Source organism: Emydura macquarii, unplaced genomic scaffold (assembly GCF_026122565.2).
Source record: "Emydura macquarii macquarii isolate MOO-44397 ecotype Brisbane River unplaced genomic scaffold, CSIRO-AGI_Emac_v2 contig_2768, whole genome shotgun sequence".
Lineage (NCBI taxonomy): Eukaryota > Metazoa > Chordata > Testudines > Chelidae > Emydura > Emydura macquarii.
Window position 1 is genome coordinate 37,303,728 of NW_027132905.1, and position 22,967 is coordinate 37,326,694.

Consider the following 22,967-nt stretch of genomic DNA (forward strand, 5'->3'; position numbering starts at 1 on the left):
CTGTGAAACTTTGAAGAGAATAACTACTTCTTTGGGGGAAAAAAGAAAAAAAACTATCTTGTAGTCTAACACTCACTCTGCCCACCCAAGAGCTCAGGCATATTAATCTGTGCTAATCTGGGACCTCAGGGGAATATCCAGCTACCCAGCAATATGACGTAAATGCAAATGACGACTTTGCTTATTTTAACATGGTTTTTAAATAACATCCTTGTTCCCAGGCAGCACGCTGAGTTTTGCTTCTACAGATTCCTGACTAAAAGGACCAGAAGAACAATAATGGGACTGGGGTCACTGTCTGAACCTGAGATTTCAAAGGACAAGCTACCCCATTCATGGAATGTTAGTGGTTGTAATTAACTGTTGTAATAACACGGATTCCCAGGGATGTGATACATTTTCCATCACTTACAGTCTTTAAACCAAGACTGGTTGTCTTTCTAAAATATATACTCTAGTTCCAACCAAAGTTCTAGGCTTGATGCAGAATTAGTGGGTGAGGTTCTTTGGCCTGTGTTATGAAGGTAGTCAGTTTAGATGATCATAATGGTCCCTTTGTGCCTTAACATTTCTGAATTGTGCTTGTGGAACAAGCAACTTGCTCATATTGTTTAAAAAAAAAAAAAAAGTTTCCTGATGTCTAACTTAAACTATTCCTTTCTGGTTTCAGACTCTAATTCCTTCTCTTTAGTTATAATGTTTCCTTGAAGTTAAATATCTTGGAAGTATTTTGTACATTCTTTGGACTTTTTCTCTTTCATAGAAAAGTAATCACAACAGTTTGTATCTTTTGTCCTTAAAGGTGACACAAAATCATTTAACTCTATTCCCCTTTTTTGCTAATTACTTCTCTTCCTAGGAAACTGCTATGAATGAATGATGGACACTTTAAGTAGTCAGTCAGTGGCGTCTTAGGAGAGGTCTTTACAGCTTGTATCAAAGTTATCCTTGTTCATGGCGTTGTTCTGAATAAGTGAAGATTTGGCAAAGGCAGAGGGATATGATTCCAATTCACTGAAGCCTTACTAATCCTTATGAATTTTCAGTGCTTTGCAACTCAAGGCAGTGGTGGCTTGCTGGCTAAACCCGTGGGATTCTGAAAAGTTAAGGGATAAAGACAAGTTCATCAGTTCTTCAATGGTGACTCCCTCTGCTCAGAAAACTCTTTTCATAATAACGCCCATGGATGCCTCTCTTTGAGGACACAGCCATCATGTTATCAAAAACTGTGAGGTCTCCAGAGCAAATGAGCCCCCAACATTGTTAGAACCACAGCCACCACATGCAGAGCTTGACAGTCACATGGTTTCAATAATACAGCCCTGGAGATGCCAAGTGCATTAACTGTGGCTGGTAAATAGCTAGTAATCTAAAAAGCTGGAGTGGTGCCAGTCTTCATAAAGTCTGTCTCTAAAGGATTTTCTTTTCCATTCTCACCCATTGTTCCAGACTTTGGAGCTCCTTGCTCTTGCCAGCAAGGAGACGGCATTTTCCTGCATCTTCAGATGATTTCCTCAGTGTCTATCCCAGTATCCTTATACATTGAGATCTGCCTCCAGCTGCAGAGCTTCAGTCCCATCTTGTGGCAGATGAGGGAAACTGTGTTTTAGGCATTACAGTCACATAAAGCCTTCCCAGTTTGTCTGCTGCGTTTTACTTGCAAATTCAGTTATCTGTCCAACAACTTGCAGAACAAACAATAAAGCCAGTACAGTCTGAGAGGTACTTTGTGGGGGAAAATCTGGCTCGCTGCTTCCTGCTCCTCCTTGTACCTACCCTGTATACGTGAGGGACTGATTTAGGGAAAAACAACGTGGCAGGGGAAATGGATGCTAACCACCATGCAGAGGAAGAATGGGTCTTTGCTCGGTGATAAGGAAATGCATTCCGCATCCTCCTTCAAGACACCAGTTGATCAACTGGGGCCGTGCCTCTCCGCTGATCACTTATGTACAGCTCAGCTGTACTCCTGGGTGCGTTGAGTCGATGTGTTCTAGCCAGATGTTCATTGGCCTGACTGAGTATGTTAATTGTGACACCACATTGTATTCACTCCCCCGAGTGAGATCTTCTTCCATCCTGTGTCTGGCTTGCATATGTCTCTTGCCAATGCACAATCTCCATCCATCCTCCTGAGATTCAGTCTTCTTCTGGAAGGGAAAGTCCAGCTGAGTTCCGTACAGCGCCCCCAGTACCATGGCCACACAGTTAGCAATACACAGCCTCTTGCAGTCACATTCATGCAGTCTTCAGCCTTCATAAACCAGTGTTTGATCAGCTGCAGCCTGCCTGGGATATCCATGATTTCTGCTAGCAATGGAAAGTGGAGCAGTTTGCAGATGGAAGACAGTGATAAGTGCAACAATGGTTCTCTGGCGCCAAGTCCGCACGGTATTTAACTTTAAGCGTGTCTAACTTTAAGCGTGTGAGTAGCCCCACTGAATGAATGAATTACGTTAAATTAATTGAAAGTCAAGATGCTAAAGGCGGTAGAAAGGACTTCCATGGGATTACTTACAGGATTAAAATAAGGCATGTGCTTAGGTGCCTGGCTGAACGGGGGCCCTGAATTGTTAGCCAGGGAGATTTATAAACATCTGACTTCAATATAAATGTAACAGTGTTATTACCAAATAGCCTGCCACAAATACCAAAGCATGGAGCTGTTCAGCCTGTCTATTCCCTGTAATCTCTTTGCTTTCAGTTAGTAATGTTGGTAGGCTTTTTAAAATGAAATAACTAAAACAGTGTTAGTGATTTTTTGCTGTTTTGTTGTCAAGAAAAGCTTTGTTCTGAAAAGTTAACAAGCTCTTCTTCATCTACTGTCCCCTCCCCTGCCTTAAGCAAAAGCACTAAGCAATAAATACCATTTGGAAGCTGGACATAAAGGAACTGGATGCTTGAAATTGGTTTAAAATGGGCAGTTAAAACAAAACATACCCTGTAATTTGATAGACTGAATCTTCAGATAACAGAGTATATGAAACCAGTCAGATATATTTGGTCTCTAAAATCGAATTAAGGCAGATTCTAACTTCACTAGCACTAATTTATGAACTCCCTCATTCCTTACAGTCCTGCAGCTCTGACTAACCACTACGCTAGCCCTGAAATGTTGTATTATTGAATCCTATTGTCAGGCACTTTATAGACTCCAAGTTTTGCTTTTAAGTACATAGTGTAGGTTTAATGCACAACTGTGAGTTGTGTGGAGGAGGATAAAATCTTATTCAGGTGCCTTTCTGTGGAAAAAAGCTCTTAAGGAAGGTGTTCCTACCCCTTAATTTTTGCTCAAACATTCCAAAACTTGCAGCCCACTCTAGTTTCTGCTGAGATAGAATAACTGACAGCTTCAGCAGTGATCGGCATTGTAACTTTCTTATTCTTGTATTTTTAGGGCAAGACAAAACAACTCAGCTCTGATTAAAATAAAATGGATGGAATTCAGAATATTTGCCATAGAATCATAGAATCTTAGAGTTGGAAGGCTTGTCTGATGGGAAATACATGGTGATGTTCACCGTGGACTAAACTGTACATATCCTTCCCTAAAACTTGTGGGCACTAGAAGTGAGAGGAACTACTCCTGTGAATAAATGCTCGCTAAGTTGAGTAAGAGTGGTACAATCCAGCCCTCTCAGGGCAGTGAAGGAGATATTTATATGTAGCTTAAAATAATATCAGCAGTAGTTGGGAAATAGTAGCCTTGTTGGGACCCTGCAGTGCTGAGATCCATGGAAATACTCATGCGTAAATAAATGATTAATTATTTATCTATTTGCATATTTAATCTAACAATGATCTCTGGATTTCTACATTTGTATGAAACCATGGTGTGTTTGCTTAGGTGCTTGGACAGGTTGTGGTCACAATTGTGAATGCTAGTGGCTGGCTGTTCCATTTTTAACTGTTTCTTCTCCATATCTTCATATTTTATGCCCTCTCTGTGACTCTCGGTTCAACCTGTGCCTTTTAATCATCACTGAGCCTAGCTTTCTCTCTACTTATTAGCAGAATCCAGCCAATACAGTGTAGATCAAGGGGTCAGTCAGTTTCAATTTTCCTTCCAAGCCCTGCCTTGCAAAACTTTATAAATCTGCTGTTGTCACTCTAAGCTGTGCAAATTCTCCAAGTGCAGTGTGGTGGAGTTGGGTTTATTCTTTCTTGCATTTTTCCCCCAGGCAGCCTTAGTAAGTGAAATGTAATTCTATACAATATAGTAGCTGCTGGTCTGGGTTACCTAGATAGGAAGACACATGCATATGTTAAGGAACTGCAGTGCGATCCTTCCTCCTGCTACTGCCAGAGAAGTTGAGGGAGGTGGCTCAGTAATTCCCACAGGTTCTCTAACACATCCACTACTTCACTGCTCACTGGCTCAAAACTCTTTTAGCAGAGTGTTTATTACACTTGCAGCCGCAAGCAGTCAGTGTGGATTCCTGGAGCGTCTCTGCGCCGTGTGCTTCCAGCCTCCATGGGAGTACTCTAGATGAATGGGTACCTTGGGCTAAAGAAGACTCTCCAGTAACACAGTGACCTGCTAGAACGACATAGGTCAGGCAAGAGATGGCAAGGGGGAGGGGGAGGAAGGGCTGTATTCAGGTTACATCGTCCTTATCCTGTTCTTTGCTTGTTGGCCGATCTGCATCGGAACCTAGATTTCATTTTTGGAAGTAGAGACCTCGTGCATGAGATCTGAATGGCCCACATGCACATAAAAAGAGGTGATGCAGCTGGGTGGAGAAGTAAATAACCCAGGAAGGGGCTAGTCCAGGGAACAAGAAGAGCTCATTCTTCCACCCCCAGTAGTTTTGGCTGTCACGTATTCCCCTATCGTCCTTTCCTTGAACACACAACTGCACGTGCTCTCTGCCTATTGCAGCTCATCCTGGCACTTGAACATACAATAGCCAGAGTTAAGCTGACCTTTTTCGCCTCAAGCTGTTGTGTGATGCTTTAGCTCTCTCTCAAGTTGGAGTGTAGGGATAATTAAATCTGTTGTGGACTTGGGTCTTCCCCACTTGGTACCAGTTAAATTATGGGGCTGACTTGTTGGCTTTCCTAGGGTGTTAGACTCCGGATGGTTAACAGCAGATGTAATAAGAAGAGGAGGATTACAGCTAGTTTTCTTTCTGGCTGGAGAAGAGTATAAGACATGAAAGAAAACTAAGCTGAAGGGGTAACAGATGTTCCTTTGCTTTTATAATCTACTTTCTTTTAATGAGTAAATCGTAGAATTTGTTGCTGGAGGCATTTTGAAGGAGAAAATAGACTTCTCCTGCAGTTAGCATTTGTTTATTAATTTTGACTGTGGAAAGATGAGGGCTCATTATTGAGAGTTCCATGTGAGTATCGCGTATTTCAGCTGGGTTCTCTGCTTTGCTCAGAGAATTGGATTGAATATCCAGGCTGTATTTTTGGATATTTTTACATTCCTTAGGTGACTGCGCAGTGTAACACATGGCTGGATGTCTTTTCAGATGATTATTTTCGAAAACCTCACCTCATGAAATCAGTCACATGGTACTTGGATAAGCTGTCCATCAATCTATACCCTTCATTACAAAAATTTGAGGAAGAGCTGCTGGATTTACTCAATAGTGATCATTTACTTAAGGTACTGTAAATATCACTGCATCATTAGTAACTACTTTTTTATCTTGGTATTTTTATCATGGTAATAAACTTACATTTATAAGAAGGCTTTTATCTAGGTACATATTAATAGCTTTGCAAGCAGTTGGATAAACCATATCTATGAATCACTTTGCCTACCACTGAAGTGCAACCTCTGGGGTGAAACATAGTAGCTGTTTAACAGTACACAGCAACACTACAGAATAGTTCAGAGCAGGGTGCACAGAACATCTTATCTAACTGAAGGGCTGATTAGGGGCGTGCAGTGTGATTGGCCAAGTGAGAATCTGGCCAGGACTCAGAGGGTGACGTCCCTATCCTTGTAAAAAGTGCCTTAGGAGATTTAATGACCATAGACAGCAAGATCTAGATCTTATATCTTTTTCCAAAGACTGCACCAAAATCCCCATGGAGATGCACTGGCTCAGTACTGACTAAGGGCAAGAAGCACTGCCTACTGAGTGACCACCACAATTTCCTAAAGCATCCGGGCTCTCTCTCATACTCCTGTCCTTGTAATGATTTGCCCCAGCCTTGCTTAGGTCATGGCTCCAGGAATCTTCAGCTACCAGACAGAGATTCTCCGTCAGATGTATTGGCAATAAACGATAGCCAGTGAGTGTTGGTGCTGGAAAGTCTTTCTCTGGCACTTTCCTCCCATTCGTGAAGGGGAGAAGGAGAAAAAGTTGCCATTTTATCTGTCTACAATGGCTAGTCTTGATTCGACTGGTCTCAGATCCTGTACCCAGGCAGTGGACAGGACTTTTACTAAAAACACTTTTGCCCTGAACAGCTGAATCAGTGTGGGGTTTGAGCAACTGCCAGAGCAGTGGAGTATGTGGAGGTAACACAAGTAGCAGATATGCCTGCGTATCTGCCTGTTTTGGGATAAGTTATTTCTGGCTAAGTCAGCAGCCCATTGAGCTTGGTATTGGCATCACCTCAGCTGATGTTATCACCTGGGATTGCGACTCCAGGGATTTCTATCACAAAGGCTATTATGAGAGCTCCAGGTAGCTAAAAAGGAGGGATTAGATACAAGCTCCCGATTCAATATTTAAAATAATTATTCAGGGACTGAAAGCACAGCCATTTCCCTTGCAATAGAGAAATACCACTGGCCAAAAGAGGAGCTATTTCTGCAGCGTTTCCAGAACAGTAAACTCTAGATTTATGAGGGTGGATAAGAGGGCTGTCCTAAGACCTGGACTTTCAACACTGGCTCCTCATTGTAACATAAAATACAGTCTTCATTTAAAAGTAAATTAACTTGCAGAATGAAGGGGTAGAAGCAGTAAAACAGTATTTGCCAAGGATGTGTGGAGGATATTTGGCTCAGTTCAACTTGAAATGTTGTTTCATTCTCACAATTTCATTTTCTCTCTGAGGGCTTCCCATTATCACTTGTTTAAGCTTTTTCTGCCTTGTTTAAACAGAGCCCCGCTGGGCAATTTTCTCAGCAGAATTTCAGAAAGCCATTTTTGCAATAATGTGTGACTCATTGGAAGTTAGAAGGAAAGAAGTCACAAAAGCCATGCGTGGAGAGCTATAGTTTAATAAAACTGGTTTCCTCCCTAGCTTTGGAAGTTGCTGTCCCCTGTTCTGGAGCTTTGCTGGAAGTCTCATCCAATTCGTCATGCTGCTGATGTTCAAGGACCACATGGTGTGAGATAATTTTGTACCGTGGACCCAGCTCTGCTACTGTGGCTTGTGCCAGGTGAAATTCACCCCTGTGCAGAGCGCCAAACCTATTCTAAGGGCATAGGTGTCAGCTGAGCTTTGTGCTAGCCGTCAGCATGCGGGTGAACATCAGCCACTGAGTAGCACTTTACTATGCACTTGCCACTTGACTGCGCAGTGTATCCGCCCCTCCAGCCTCCTATTTCCTGCCTGCTCCCTGCATTCCTGAGGACCTGTGTTGGGAGCAGTCCCTGTATCCCCAGGAACTCAGGGGCTGCAACATTGCCAGGTTCTCATGAGAATGCAGAAATCTGGGAGGAGGGCCTTATGCCCCCTGTCCACATGGTGCACCCACTTAAAGACTAAGCAGGCTCTGGCCCTGGATCAGCTCCTTTCTAGAGCAAGTTTCCATGCTTTAGGAGCAGATCCTGGGCTGTATCTTAGCCCTACCAGCTTGCACACTGAGACACTTTGCATGGGCGTAAACATTTATGGCGGTTCCCTTCCACAGCAGTACCTATCTCTCCTTACAGCTCAGGCTGTTGCACCATTTGCTTTTTATGACCTTGTAACTTGAAACCAAAGCTTTCTTTTCTAAGGTACATTGAAGAGGAGATTAATATAAAAAGCCATCGTGGAAAAGGAGAGCTCTTCTGCTTGGCCAGAACTGACTAGAGCTGCACATTGATTATGTCAGTTGATGCTTTTACTCAGTAGCCCCTCCTGCTTGCAGTTACCCGGTGCGGAGGTGGGCTCCATGCCTGCTAATCTCTTGAAAAGTTTTTGAAATAACACCTCCTGTTCTTCAAAGGCCCAGTCCTGTGAGGTGCTGAGTGCCCCCAGCTCCCATTGCAGTCCCTCAGAGTTGAGGCTGCCCAGTATCTCCCAGGATAGAGTTAGTCAAATCTTACTGCTGAGCTCCAAATCCTTGCTGCTAGCATTCTGATTCTAACATTCTTATCCTTAGGACCCTGCAAACCTTCCTTTCTGTTGAAGCAGCCAATCAAAAGCCAGCATTTCCAGAAATAAGTTCTCTGTACTATTGTCCCCGCACAATTAAAAAAAAAAAAAAAAATCCTGGAAAACCAGGGAAGCTAAAAAATTGCATGTTTGCATGATGAACTGCATTATCCTCTAGCTGCGCCCATCTTATGAGACAGTGATTTACCACTTGCCTGGTCCTAGTTGAGGAGGAATGTGAAAGATTGCAAATTAGCAGCGGGCATGGGGAATTTTGGCTGGGTATTTTGCAACAGCTCCAGTACTTTTATCTTTTTCCACAAAACTGTTTTGGAAACTTTCTAAAATGAGAGAGAGAGAGAAAAATAAAATGATTGCCTGCTTTTTGTAAGGAGCAAACAAGGAGAAAGTACATTAACTTAGCAATAATGCTATTGCTTTGTTTTTGTATAGAACAGATACATTTATACAAATGGCACTAGCACAAGATTGCTTTAGGGATAGTGTGCTGGTTTTTCACCATGAAAGTCATTTTATTATGTTTTAGCATTTTACTTCTTGGTTTTCTTTTTGATCATCAGACAGCTGTTCTCTGTGGTTTATGTTTTGAATATTCAAACACTAATAGGTTGCTGTTTGGTCAACTTGCTTTGATTAATGGAAAGATAAAGGAACTTTAAGGTTTAATGTTCATTTTCGTATACCATATAATTTAGTGAGCAATAATAACTGGGAGGAAAATCCTTGTTTGTTTGTAATATTTGCAGTGGATTTTCTGTTAAGATGAAACACTTTAATATCTAGCAGTCACCCTGGGGCAGGTTCTATTTATATGGCTTCATGATTAATTGCCTACATTTTCCTTCCTGATCCTCCAAATGCCACTTCATTGGCTATAGGCCTGAGAACCAGACAAAGAGCAAACATAATTCACAAATGAAAATGGATTTGCAGGGCTCTGCTCCCCGTCCTCTTGGCCATCTCCCGTCTGAGGCTTGATCTCACCAGGCGCCAAGCACTCCAGCCCTGGTCCATCGAAGTACTTAAGCTTGTGTTTAAATTTAAGCACAGGAGTAGTCTCATGGCCGTGAATAGCACTACTTGCATGCTGAGCCATTTTAAAAAGGAAAGGTGCAGTTCTCCAAGGCCACTGTGGGGAGTCCCCTTTAGCCAGATTTGGGGGGCAGGGGTAGGAGCTGAGCACCACCTATGAAGTATTCACCCCATCCCTGTGCGTGGTCACGAAGTTAATGCAATGGGCTTCCCTGCTTCTCCCAGCAGAGCTGGAGACGGGGCTGGGGCCATGGCAGCTGAGGGCTGTTCCAGTCATAATGCTGGAGTAGTTCCCATCTCCCAGCCTGTTGCTGTGTGTTTCCTGGAGGATTTGTTATTTCAGCCTGTGACGTAACCTTGATGAAATGGTCTGATTTCCAGGTGGGCTCCACGGTGGATGGGAGTGCAGTTGTCATTCAGGAGCGACGGCTGCACATCGGGGTCCACAATGGCTTGTGCTTCGTTCAGACACCTCAGGTGGTGGTGCTGGTGCCAGAGGCGGAGGTGGTTCGGGGGCGCTCGGCCAGCTTCCACAGGAAACAAGGCCCCAGCACCAAACCAAGGTACGAAGTTAAAAGCCCATCACTGCTGACGAGTGGCTGATTTCTTCTGCCTTTGGCTGCACTAAGGTGCTTCATTTCACTCGTCTTGTCAGTGGCAGACGGGCTGCAGTCCGTAGGGCTGGAGCAGCAGATGTCATTCTTTCCTGCCCTCCCTGGATTTCAGTCCCGAGAAATTAGAGTTGGAAAATGGGCAGGGCTGAGGGAGCAACCTCATTAGCCAGTTTTAGGCCCACCCTGCCTGGCGCTGAGCTCCTTCCCATCTCCGGAGGGAGATGAGCATCTCTTAGGAGGTTCTCGGGAGTTTGCAGATTCAGTTCTATTCAACCCAGGCTGCTGTGGGTCGACAGTGCCAAGGCTCAGCACTACTTCCCCTCATCTGAAAAAGGCCGATGGTGTTTTTAAGGTGGAACAACACCCAAGAAGAAGTGTGGGTGTTTGAGCGAAGAATGTTACTCAGAGGCTGATGGTGGTTGGCCTAGTACAGTTCAGCCACATTCTTTGTGCTGTATTCAGCCTTAAGTATGGAGTTAAAATATCAGTGAATTTATTGCTCTTATAGGAGTAACTATAGAAGCACTTTCCCAAGGTCTGTATCAGGCTTGCACTTAGATTGTAAGACCTTTGCGGGAGGGATCATCTCTTTTTTCCTCTGTTTGTACAGCGCCTAGCACAATGGAGTCCTAGTCCATGCCCAGGCTCCTAGATACTTGCACAGTACAAGTAACAAGTAATAATAATAATGTCTAGAACTTTGCTCAGTGCCACACAATACCCACAGATCACCAATGAGGAATGCAGTGCAGCCGGGATCAGCTGGAAGCTGATTTTCTGCAGAACTGTAATAAATAGTCCCCGTTTAATCTGCAGTTTTGTTACATTCCAAATGCAGCATGGTAGGTCAAGCTTTGGTTTTGAGAAGCCGCATTCGTCTGACTGAGATGGTCCGTCACTCAGCGTTCAGCATTGTCTTCCAACTGGAATACGTCTTCTGTGCACCAAGTGGAGCCGACAGGAAGGTAAGAATGAATGTAACACTTACAAATAACTGTTTCTATTACCCATTTTGTCCTGGAGGATCCAAAGTGCCATACAAACTATGCATGTACAGCATCACTGACATTCCTTTACTAGTCACTCATCATATTTTCCTGAAAGACCACAATAGCTTCTTGCCGACTGTTCTGGTTACTCGGTGACATTTTTAGCCTTTCTGTGATTAAATATTAAAGAACATAAATCTGTACCTGATAGTTACACAATAGCATTCTGATCTATGTATTCTGACCAAGTTTCACAATCCTCTATTACCGAGACAATAGACAAATGGCACCTTCTGAGCTATTCTTGTCTGCTATATAATTAGTGCAGGTATTTAAGACACATGCCATCTATTGAAAAACTCCTTATGAAGTGGTTAAGATGTTGAGCCCTGTAAAGAAAAATTGAGTAGTTTCTTGCTAATGCATGGCTTTCTAATTTTTGAACTGCTGAATTGTACTGCATGTCGTCTAGCTGGATAATAATTTTAGCTCCTGCAGCCCACTAAACTAGTATTCTCAGGTTAGATGAGAGCAAAATTGAAGAGACAGATACTTGCAACTCAAAATTATAGGTTACGTTTATTGTAATGAAGCCACTCTTTTCAGAACTGCATTGATATTTGGTTTTATCACCAGAACAACTTAAAATGAAGCTCTGAAACAAGTTTGTAGGAAGTTTCTCAGTGCAAAAAAGGTCTGGAAATGATAGACTCTTTGTTGAAAGCTTAGCTTTCTGGTAAAGTGAATAAAATGATTCCTATAAAATATATATTATGCAGCATCTACAATAAAGAAAACTTTAGTACTGCATTATATACAGGAGGTGCAATGATAATTTATACTATGGGAAACCTGTTTTCAAACATCTTAAAAGAAACATCTTGGAGCCTTATCATTCAGAGCTATGTCACAAGTTTCAGGTTTTCCAGCCCCCTGTGATAAACTTATATACATGAAGCTAAGATCCCCAAGAATGTTTGTGATGATTTACAACTGTTCATGAGTGTTACACACAGTGAGCAATATGTTAATTTGGTTGCTTATTAGTCTTCTGTGAAATATTTAAGCCATGGTAGTCTCTTTTGACAAGCACTGCTCCTCTTCCCTTGCTTTTGAGGCTGTACAGTACTTCATAAATTCCCTCTGATAGGATGGTTTCATCTTAACATAATACTGGATTCCATTTAACGGCCAGACAAGGTTCTCTCTTCAGTACACAGTGGAAGTCAAGTGTTCCAAAAGAGGAAAATGTGGTTTTCCCCAGAAATTGCTGACATTGTGGAACAAAAAGACGTTAAGCCCCTGGGGCCCGAAACTCCCATTGACCCCAAAGTACACAGAGCCAGGCTTTCCTCTTCTTAAAACTTCTGTTATTTCATAAAGCGTTCTTGGTTTGGGCACCTACCATATATAGGCTTAGGAGTTCTGATCTCACACACTCCAATTTCTGCACTGGTTCAGTGTTTTGTGCTTTCTTTGGTTTATTAGCTGAACTAGAGTTTTACTTAATGTAACACATCACTCCCTCTTCATAATTATTTCTTATAAATTTAATCCTTTTCATTAATACAAATGATCACTGGGTCTTAGCTTTTGAAAATGCACTTGGTAACGTTCTGGTTTTCCTCCTTGTTGCTATTTACCACAATTCATTACTCTGGTGTAGAAATCTATTGACCCCGTAAGTGCATTGAGGAAAGCAAAACAATAATTTGTGCTTTAAAAACGACTGTTGACTAAAATCTCCAGTTTGCAACATAACAGATGCTGAACCCCAGATCTGCAGAAAAGGGGCCCCAAAATAATGCGGCCCCTCAAAGAACGAGCAGCAGACTGATTTATTTTGGTGAAAATGCCTGACAAAATTGTGATGACTAATTACAGATTCCTCTGCTTTTATTAATTAAATCACCCACCGTAATCCCCATGTGTCTCTGGTTTTGCAAATTGGAAATTTTGATTATATTTGTCTTGTTAGCCTACAGTGTTCTGCCCTTGGGAGCTCTGACTTGGAGAACAGCTCTGATCGTCTTACAGGGAAACCATTGACACTTTATTTGTTAACTGAAAGGTCACTTTGTTTTATGACAGCAGCAACTCCTTCACCCTCCTGCTAAGCATGTCCTCCGCCTTCAAACCCAAAACACCTGAGGCAATGGCTTCTACTTCACTCTCTAAACCAAGTCCCAGAAGATCAGAGCTTTGGTTTTCTGTTCTGTTAACTTGACAAGCCCTCAGTTAAATAGGGCAGTGGCTTTCCATTCCATTTCATTCTAGTAGTTTAAAGAACAAGTACGGTCAAGGAACTGATTGTCCCTTGACATCTGAGTGCTTGTGTGGGACGGCACTTTATTCACCACCTGGAGATTGCTACCATCTGTTTACCCATTGTCCTATTCTGCATGGAGGCAGTGGCTTGAGCGTAATGCTTAGCTGGTCCCTGGGTATCTCAAGCTGCTTTTGGTTGCTAATGAAACACATAACGCTCAGACCATCAGTAAGAGTCACTACACCACAGTCACTTCTGTGCTCTTGCCTAATTGACCTTCACCTCCCTCACAAGATCTCACCATTGAAAATGAAAGTGCAGCTGCCTCTTTTCCATTGATCACAGCAGAGATAAGGAAAATTGTCAGGTGATGCCTCCTACGAATACTTGATTTCCCAGAGGTGTCGTGCAGACCGTTGTCTGCCAATCAGTTAAAGTGCACAAGGCATCAGGAATAGAACTCACAACCTGATGTGTCTACAGTGTAGGTGGGGGGAAAAACCGCATTAACCCTGCAGAGAAGGAAGAGAGAAACATCACTTTTGTTCTTACTCTTGGGAAGCATTCTGATACTACAGGGCACAGGAAAGAACCCAGAAAGGTAGACAGTGAGCAAAGAAGCAGCGTCATTAGCTCAGTCACTCATGGACATCAAATAGGCATGTCTAAAATGTTCCATCCTATAGAGAGAAACTACACGTAGGTTACCTTTGGATGCCAGGCATCACTGGACTTGTCCCTAATAATAGGCCAGTTTGATCCTTTCTTTGCTGCTGCTGAAGTGAGTCCTGAGTGAGGCTAAATGTTAAAAGCTGTTTGGGCTTATTTGCCTATTGATATCATCCGGCACAGCAGCTCTATACTGTTCTATACACGCTTTGATTTGCAAACTAGAAAGAAGAGCTGGTCAAATCATGAGTTGTGGATCATAGTTGTGGAAACTTAGTTGCTTGTTCTGTCCATGAATCATTCATGTTCTTGACTTCTGTGCATGAATCTATTCTGAAGTATTTTCTAGGTAGTTTGGACAAACAGGTTTCAGCCTGTGGGTTGTTTGGTTCAGTTCATCTGCTCACTATTGATTATGTTGGTCACCCAAATCACATGACTTTGTTTGTTGCCCATGTCTGAGCCACTGATCCTTCTTGAATAGCAAATAACCTTTCATGCACATAGAAGTATGCATATGAGAATCAGCCATTCCTCAAACACTCATGTGAACAAAACCTATTTGCGTGAATCTTTTAAAGGAATGAACGGGAAGGTGGCAGGAATATGGCTGAACTGAAGAGCACTACAGAATTCGAACACGTGTGCATGAACACAACTTTTCAGGATTCACCCACCCTTATAGAGAGTGATGGTTGTTTCTTATGGCTCGATCCCACACCCATGTAAAGCAATGGAAGTCTTCAGCAGGAGTTAGATCAGGCTTTTCATGTGGATCCCTTTGTGCTAAAATCCTAACTCATTGAGAATCTGACTCCCACCTTGTGTTGATCTAAATATTTAATGTTATGTTTGAACATTATAAAACCTTGAGCAAAAATTGCACTTGACTATAAAGTGTCTTTCAAAATCAAACAATAGCTCCTTTTGTTGCTCACATATCGTTTCTAAAGAACTATTTCAGTCTGAAGGATGGAAAAGCAAATATCGCCCATCAAAATGTCAAAGTGTTTTTCAAAGGTACCACATGTAATGTGTCACAAGTGGGCTTATGAAATCTTTCTAATTATATGTTAAATTTTTCCACTGTAGATGGAGAAACTGAGACTGCAGCAGTCCTGGAGTGCTCTTGCAAAATCATTTGGAGAATTTCAGCTTTTAAAAAGTGAATTCTTCTTTAGGTTTTAGCACAAAATTGAATTTCTGCACTCTGAAAAATAATTCATCCTTTTTTGGTTCTTTTTTGAATTCTTAACTCTATTTGTGAGTTTAAATCTTATTAGTCAAAGGATTTCAAAATCACAGGACTTCTCCTACTTTAGAAGAATCCTACCATGCATGCTAGCATACATTTATTGGGATAAGTGCACACATTTAAATTATTTCATACAGTTTTTGCAGTCCAAATTCTGGAGCAATACAAAATCATGACAAGCCAACAGAAAGCTATTCGTTGCCTTTATTGTCTTTAGCCCTGGTGAATTCCATGGATTCAGTGTTGTAAATAGGGATCATGCAATAAATTCCTTCCCTCACCAACGCCACACGTGACCATCTCATACCCCAAACTGTGAGATGTGATTGGTTGGCCCCTGGCACAACACCAAATTGGTGCACTGAGTTTATTTCAATGGGCTAAGACTCCACGTTATATTGTGGTGAGAGGGATGGGAATGAACGTGAGCTTCTTCTCCACCTATATTCTGAATAGTGAGTATAGGCTATTTCCAGCAGCAGGACGTTGGCCAAGATGTGTCTGATGCAATATTGCAACTATGTTCTTTCTTGCTTAGATGGTAGTTTTCATTCTTTGAAATACCAGGTAGGATAAGGCCAGTTAATGCTAAATAAAAGTATCCCTCACTAAACCTTATCCTGTCTCCTTTAGGAATGCCATAAGTTTTGTCTTCATCACCTGCGTTGATTGCTATGCCTGGATTCTGTCCGTTAGCAGCCACACTTTGGAGTAAAAGTCTAGGTTGTCCCTGTGAGAGCTCTCAGCAAGGTGTGGACCACGGGACAGGTTTGCCTACTGCAACCTTCCATTGCATCCTGGTGGCCTTGAAACTGGATGATTTGAATAGTTGGAACTCAGGCTGTGGTGGGAGAATCTGAGCTTCATGGGGAGTGGAAGAGGGCTTGGGAGCCTTTAGGTTTTAGACGTTGGTTCAGTGCGAAGGGTTTTTATAATATTGCACACATATGCTTAGGATCCATGATGGGTCCTTATTTAATATATGTAAAAACGTAAAATAATAAATGAGTCAACCTCTGAAATTAAGAGACCCCATCTAATACTTTTGTCACAAAAAGGGGCCAAGTTCAGCCTAGAGTAGGTTGTATTTATAGAATCTAAATCCAGAATAAGAACATTTTCACTTCTTTGGTGAAGTATGTAGCTTTTGTATTTTTTCCTTATAGAAAAGCTCGTTAATGCAAGAATTTCTGTTATGAATGCAACCTCCTGTAACAACTGTGTCTAATTCTTTAATAGAAGGTAGTCACTGAAGTATTGCTAAAATGGCCAGAATCATGCAATGCTTTGCATTTCTCATTTGTTGTTAGAGTGAGAGTGTATAGGTCTGCATTAAAATGATTAAACCCTGTTACCCGGCACTGTCTGGATGAGTGGTTTTCTCCTTATTTTAAGTAAATTGAAACCCTAATGACTTAGATAAAGATGATCTGATTCAGGTAGACAAGGAATTTTAAAATGGTCTGTTTTTCATGCATTGCCTGAGGGAGACAGCAGGGGAGACTCATCCTGGTGGTCTGATAAATTGCTCCTCTAGCCCTGTTCCATGTACATGGCCTGACTCTCTCTCTCTCTCTCTCTCTCTCTCTCTCTCCAAGGCTGGGGAATTTTCCAGCACAGGCTTCAACATTTTGTGCAGGCTGTCACCTACAGAGATCTTTATAATAAGAATGTGCAGCTTAATCAATAGCAATTGATTTGTTATGAGTCCCTAATTGTCCGACTAAGATGACTGTGAGAGGGTCATCGATAAAGCAGTAAATGTCTTCTCTCATTAGCGCTGTCCAAAGCAGAACTGGGGAAAAATGGATATTTATATAAGTGACACATGCCCTACTAGCAGGAGGGATTTGTATTGACTGGGAGAAGGCAAGCAACAATTGGAAAATTAGATATTGGATTCAACTAATTTAAAAAGTTAAAATCCAGGGACCTGCTGAGGTCTGGATATTTGAATGCAGATTTTTATTTATGTATTTTGTACAGTGCTAAGAAACTTGCAGTTATTTGAGCTCAAGGCCAGTTCCAGGTGTAGTTTAAAAAAATAATAAAATCAAAGTATATTTAATGCTGGAAGCAAGTACCAGCCTGAGAACTTGGTAGGCTGAAGTTATTGGCTTAGCCACGGAGCAGTACAGGTACAATGTGGGAGCTCTGTGCTTTCCCCACATTGTCTCCTTACCAATGTGCTTTAATGTTGCCCTGGAAGGAGCACGTCTAAAGGATGGAGTTTAGACTCCATGGCTCAGTCACTCCGTGCCCTCAGCTGAGACTGCTAACAGTTATGGTAATGCTTGTAGTGATCTGGATCCTTGTGCAGTAGGAGCTGGGCCACAGTCATATCTGTCCATCCATCCAGAGACATTCACCATGCTCATCCCCAGTAACTCAGCATCTATATAAATCCCAAAATGATACTCCCAGGGAACTCTGAGTCTCTCTGTTGCTCTTCCCACCTTTTAATGGAGATATTTTAATTTTAGCCTTTAAATATTCTGGCCAGATCAGGTGGTTCAAGGTCTTAGAACAAGTCCAGATGGCCCTGAGATATATGATTATGCTATCTTCTTGCTGCTGAGAAAGCTTTGTCTCCTGTACCCACCCTATGTTGGCTGATTGCTCACTGCTGACGTGGGCTGACTTAGAGATGAAACGCTCCTAGTTCCATTTCCTGTTGCCTTGTGTAGCCAACAGAGATTTGTGAAGACAAATACAAATGCTGCTCTGTATTGTGCCCTGAAGCTTGCGGTCTTTGAGGATGCTGGTAAATAAAAAGTCATCAGCCACCTCCATCTCCATTCTCCTGTGACTGTTTGAGGAGGGTGATTCATTACCACTTCCTGCCCAGTTCACAGATTTTGTTGCTGGCAGAATAAACACAGCCAAACAATGGAGTCACTGCAAATGTCTTCAGAGTCTCTCTGTCCTTGTTGTCATTATTTAAGTGCTGACATGGTCCTAGGCTCTCAACAAGGCTCAGAAAGAGGAAAACCCCTTCCCAAAATTGTTATCTGGCAGCATGGGGGAGAGGAAAGGGAGACGTTTAAACTGCAGGCATGAAATGGCTGATTACATTCAGAATCAGGCTGATGGGAAGTGAGCATTGCTGCGTGTGCTTCAAATCAAAGAAGAGAATAAGGGTGTGATTTTAGCGCTGGCTAAGAATAGGTAAAACTCCCATTGGCTTCTGGAGGCAAAAAGTTTGGCCAATGAGGGTGCTTTGGGAATCCAACCCTAAATGTTCCTTAATCCCCTGGGGATGCCTATGGCAGTATCCCCTCCTTTCAGCAACTGCTGCCTGAAGAGGCTGCTTACCTGCCTCCGTCTCCCTCTCTCCTGCTGTACTGTGTGATGCACTGGGATGCTGGCCATGCCCATGTCCTTGCCTGCACAAGTGCTACCTGGGCAACATGGTGTCCTCTGTCACCCACTGAGCGTGTCTGTGACTTTCACATTGCTAACGGGCTACTGAGCCTGAGACGGGGGATTAGTATCCATGTGACATGCCAGTGTGCCATAAACTGCACTGCTGGGAACCGTCTAGCCAGGCCATCAATGGCTTCAGGCTGCACCCAATTGACCTCTGCATGCCCTTTATGCAGAGCGCTTAATCCCAAAGCAGATTGCCACCTTGGCGCCATAATCAGCATGTTGCAGAGAGCGACAAGAGGCATTTCCAGGACTGAACGACCCGTAAGCTTGTTTTTATACAGACCCTTCTATAATGTCTGATTTTAAGAGGAGGCTGATTGTATGACAGTATGACTGGAACCCTTTGGCCTCATTTTAGAAACTATTTCCCATCTTGGAGGACTAGGTTGAGACGTATATTATTTATGCTTCTATTTCAATGCAGGAGTTAAAATTCTTTTTCACAGTCTCACTAATCCTAGTGGCAGAAAACAAATCACTGTCTCTAGATAGGAAGATTGATCACCATATGGACCACAGACCCAGTTATTATGGCAATGGTGGTAATGCTGCAGTAGCGTTAGTGCTAGCACTTACATTATAAACCCTGGCATGCACAGTTTCTATTGACTCTGGGTTGAAATTTGGCCAAATCGTCATAGTGCAGGGGAAATGGGGTTGTCAATTTTGAGTCTTAGGGATGGAAAATGTTGCATGATGTTAATCAAAAATAAAGGAGGAAAGGCTATTTGGTCATGTCATAAAGGTATGAAGTGCCATTATCACATAGCCTGATTGCTAAGATACATTGTGTCAGGAGCACGCATGTCAGAGATTTGTTACACTTACATTATGGATAAACTGGATATGTACTTGTAAAATCCAGTGTTCTAATGATAAGTGTGGTCCAGTGGGTAAAGCAGGGAACTAGGAGTAAGGACTATCTCCTGCCATGCCTCTGAGCTGATATGTGACCTCGGACAGCTGATCCTGTTTATGCAGATGTTCCCAGTGACAAAGTATGAAGATGAGATAACTTTTGCTAAGTCTAAGCACGGCTGTCTCTATCTAGCAGGGGACAAACTATTCCAAGTTCTCCATGAGGGATCAAGAGCTCCTTTTAACACAGAGAAATAATATCGGGGTTTCTTACAGAACCTGCAAATCCAATGATTTGAAGAGAATTCTTTATTCTTTAAGTTATAAACAAAATGTGGGTCTGGAAAGACAGATAACATGCTTCAAAATGGCATACCTCAAAATTGTGTTGAAACAATGGAAGTTATGGCTACAATATTGAAGTCACAAGGGGAAATATATAACTGAAGGGAAGAATCCTCTGGTAGTTGATGGTACTCATTGTCTCTATATTGCACTAATATTAGAGCACTGTCAAACATAGTCCTTCATTGTGTCCCTCCTATTTATTGTTCTTCAGCTGGAAAAATTACCCTTCTCTGTTGGTAGATGGGAGAATATGGTATCTCGCCTCTCAGTAAATATAGCTTCCTTCCTGTACCCTGAGTACAGCCCGCCTTCTCATGCAGAGATTTAGGACTTTTCAGATATGCAATAGCAGTCTCTTCAATAACTATAATTGTGTGCATGTGTGGAAATTAGTAACACATATAGTCCTAAACATGTGGAATGTGCAAATATTTGCAACTGCAGTGAGATGAGAGGGTAATATCTTTTCTAATATTCATGAGCTGTGCAGAAATATATGTTCATCTGTGTTCATGTTAGGTCATCTCTTATGATCTGATGTGCTTTTCATTCTTAATATTGATTATTGTTGAAACCCAAATGAACAGAAACCTGATATTTGCAGCCTTTTTCTTATAAAAACAAATAACTTGCTTGTCACTCTGCTTTGATGTGATGAGGTTCCAACCAAAGATGGCTAAAGACAGACCATTGTTGCCAATCAGTGGGCAGAAAATGGCTAATGACAAATTTCTGTTGGAAGTTTTTGACCTTCTTAGATGACAGCGGCATACAGTGACACAGAGAGAGCTTCATGGCACATTACCAAATGTTCTCCATCTCTGATTATTTACTCTCATATGTATTTTTCATCCTAGGCATCGTCCATTTCCTCTTTGCATAAAGCAGCCTACATGCATTCCATTCGATGGGCTGTTTGGAACCCTCTTCTGGACTTGAGTTCCTCAGAAGTGATCCTACCCCTGCAAGGAGGTGCCCAGCATAACCCCAGCCATGTTTTAGTTTACAAGATGCCTCCCACCAGCATGAGCTCTGAAGAGGTAAAAAGAAGCTTCTCTGAGCTTTCAGTTAGCGAAAGTGCAAAAGGCCTTCAGTACAGGCATGGTACAGGTCTTTTATTTTTTCTTTTAAAAGCTTTGTAGAAGAACCTTGCGAAGTAGCCCAAACCCAATGCAAATCAGCCATTGGGTGAACACACGTGAGAAAAGAAGTAAGGATAGCCCATCAGAAAATATACATTGTGCATTTATTTGATCCACTGTTTAGTGTTCATTATTTATGACATTCATGCCAAGTGCACTGTGCTACTTTTTGTAAAATCATCATTATTATTATTTATTTTGGTAGTGCCGGGATGGCCAATCCTGATTGGGGCCATTTTTGTGTTAAGTGATGTACGTAAACGTAGCAGGTGACAGTCCTTGCTCTGAAGAGTTTACAGTTTAATCTATCTGAGCCCTTACTTCCCTAGGAACTGTGCTTTAATGTTAGAGACGCCAAGAGAAACCATCCAATTTTGTGTGGCTTAGTGAGGGTCTATGATTAGTTACACATAACAAGCTCCCATCTCTGAGAAAGATGCTTTGTGTACAGAATTCCATTATAACACTAAACTACATTGACCACACTCTGGAATGGGTACAGAACTGAATATCACTTGATATAATTCGCTCCAATACAAAGCAATGTGGGTCATTCACATTCACACACTACCTGCGAAAAGCCATGCCAATATTCTCTATTCTCTATCTTAACTGTAAGTAAGTAGCGAGTGAAGATATGTGCATGTTGCTTAAACTTTAAGCTTCACACACACTGTGGGGGCAAGGAGATTTTGCAAACATGTTGGTGTGTTGAGTAGTTTTGCTAGTCCATTCCATTACATATGCAGTCTTTTCCCAATACTTTTTCTGACAACTTGGAAGCCTCAATGAAAATTTGTTCACCCTGCATTTCACAAGAATGGGGAAAGAATGCAAGCTTTTGACAAATACACTTTTTCTAGATGATTTTATAGTTTTAACCATTATCTGGCTATGACTTTTGAGATATGAACCTCATTGAAAGGCAGAAGGTGTTAAAGACATGAGTTAGTCTTATGATTCAGATTTTTTATCCCCCCCTCACGTCTCTCATTTTAAGTCTTTTTCCTGCATTTGAGCCTTGATAGTTTGAGAGATTAGGAACCAGTTTTTGATCTCAATTACAGCATGTAAATCCATAGTAGAGGCTGCTCCAATTTAACAAAATGAAACAAATAAAGAAGGAATGTTGTATGCTGTGCAACACAGTCAGAACCATTCAGGTGAATAGAAATGGAGAAATAATAGAAAATAACTGAAATTATCCCACATAGCATGGGCCTTGGAAGGAAGACCTGGTGAGGGATTGTGTGCATCAGGAATTAGGTACTTGAGTTCTGATCAGAATGAATCTACTATAGCTGGGGATTGAGTGTATTTCATTATTTGCTGGGAAACTCTTCCTTTAAAAGCAAAGTGGAAAGATTCATGAAAGGGAACAAAATAACAAATCTCCCCTTCCTTTGGTCTCTTGAGCTAGAAGAGACACATGCTAGTTGCTGAAAAGGATATGTGAAGGGCGTTTTGCATTTAGAAAGGGTTTCTGTAAAAGGGAGTTTTAGATAGAGAAGATTTTTATCTGCTTTTAATACAAGAACACGGCAGTAGTACAGTATAGTTAGCAGAATCACACTGGAAATGTGCAGCATGACTTCTTGGGACCCAAAGGGTTTCCCATCTAATGCAATAATGGGGAAACCACAGCCCATTTTTTGTGATTGCACTGATATCAAGGACTGTTTGGGGGAATCATGCTGTAGATTAATGAATTTGTTCCCCAAAAACATTTGCCAAGATCTTGCTTCCTTCTGTTTTTATCTAAATCTGTTTGCTAGAGCTCTTTCCTAGTGCTAATCTGCTGGTGGAAAGCCAAAGCTGACTCTTGATCTGGTGGACAGGTTTATGAAGAGAACAATGTGTGAAAAAGCACACAAGCCACACTGTGATGCTCTAGCATGACCAAAAACTGAACTGACAAACTGTAACATAAAGAGCTTTATATAGAAGACAATTTTCTTTCTTCCAGTAACTCCCATTTGTAGAATCAGAGTTACAGTTATGGTGATTAATCCATTGTACCTGAGATTTAGAGGAAAATTTGATGATAATCCTGGAGTTCAG

The 22,967-nt window shown here is 41.9% G+C and overlaps 1 protein-coding gene across 1 annotated transcript in view; it reads left to right on the forward strand.

Moving 5' to 3' along the window:
• Positions 1-22,967, forward strand: part of NPHP4 (nephrocystin 4) — a 99,301-nt gene that overhangs the window by 24,141 nt on the left and 52,193 nt on the right. The window contains exons 6-9 of the mRNA XM_067567095.1: positions 5,481-5,617; positions 9,712-9,893; positions 10,783-10,909; positions 20,622-20,804. Of these exons, the coding sequence (XP_067423196.1) occupies positions 5,481-5,617; positions 9,712-9,893; positions 10,783-10,909; positions 20,622-20,804 (629 nt within the window). The remainder of the gene's footprint in view (positions 1-5,480; positions 5,618-9,711; positions 9,894-10,782; positions 10,910-20,621; positions 20,805-22,967) is intronic.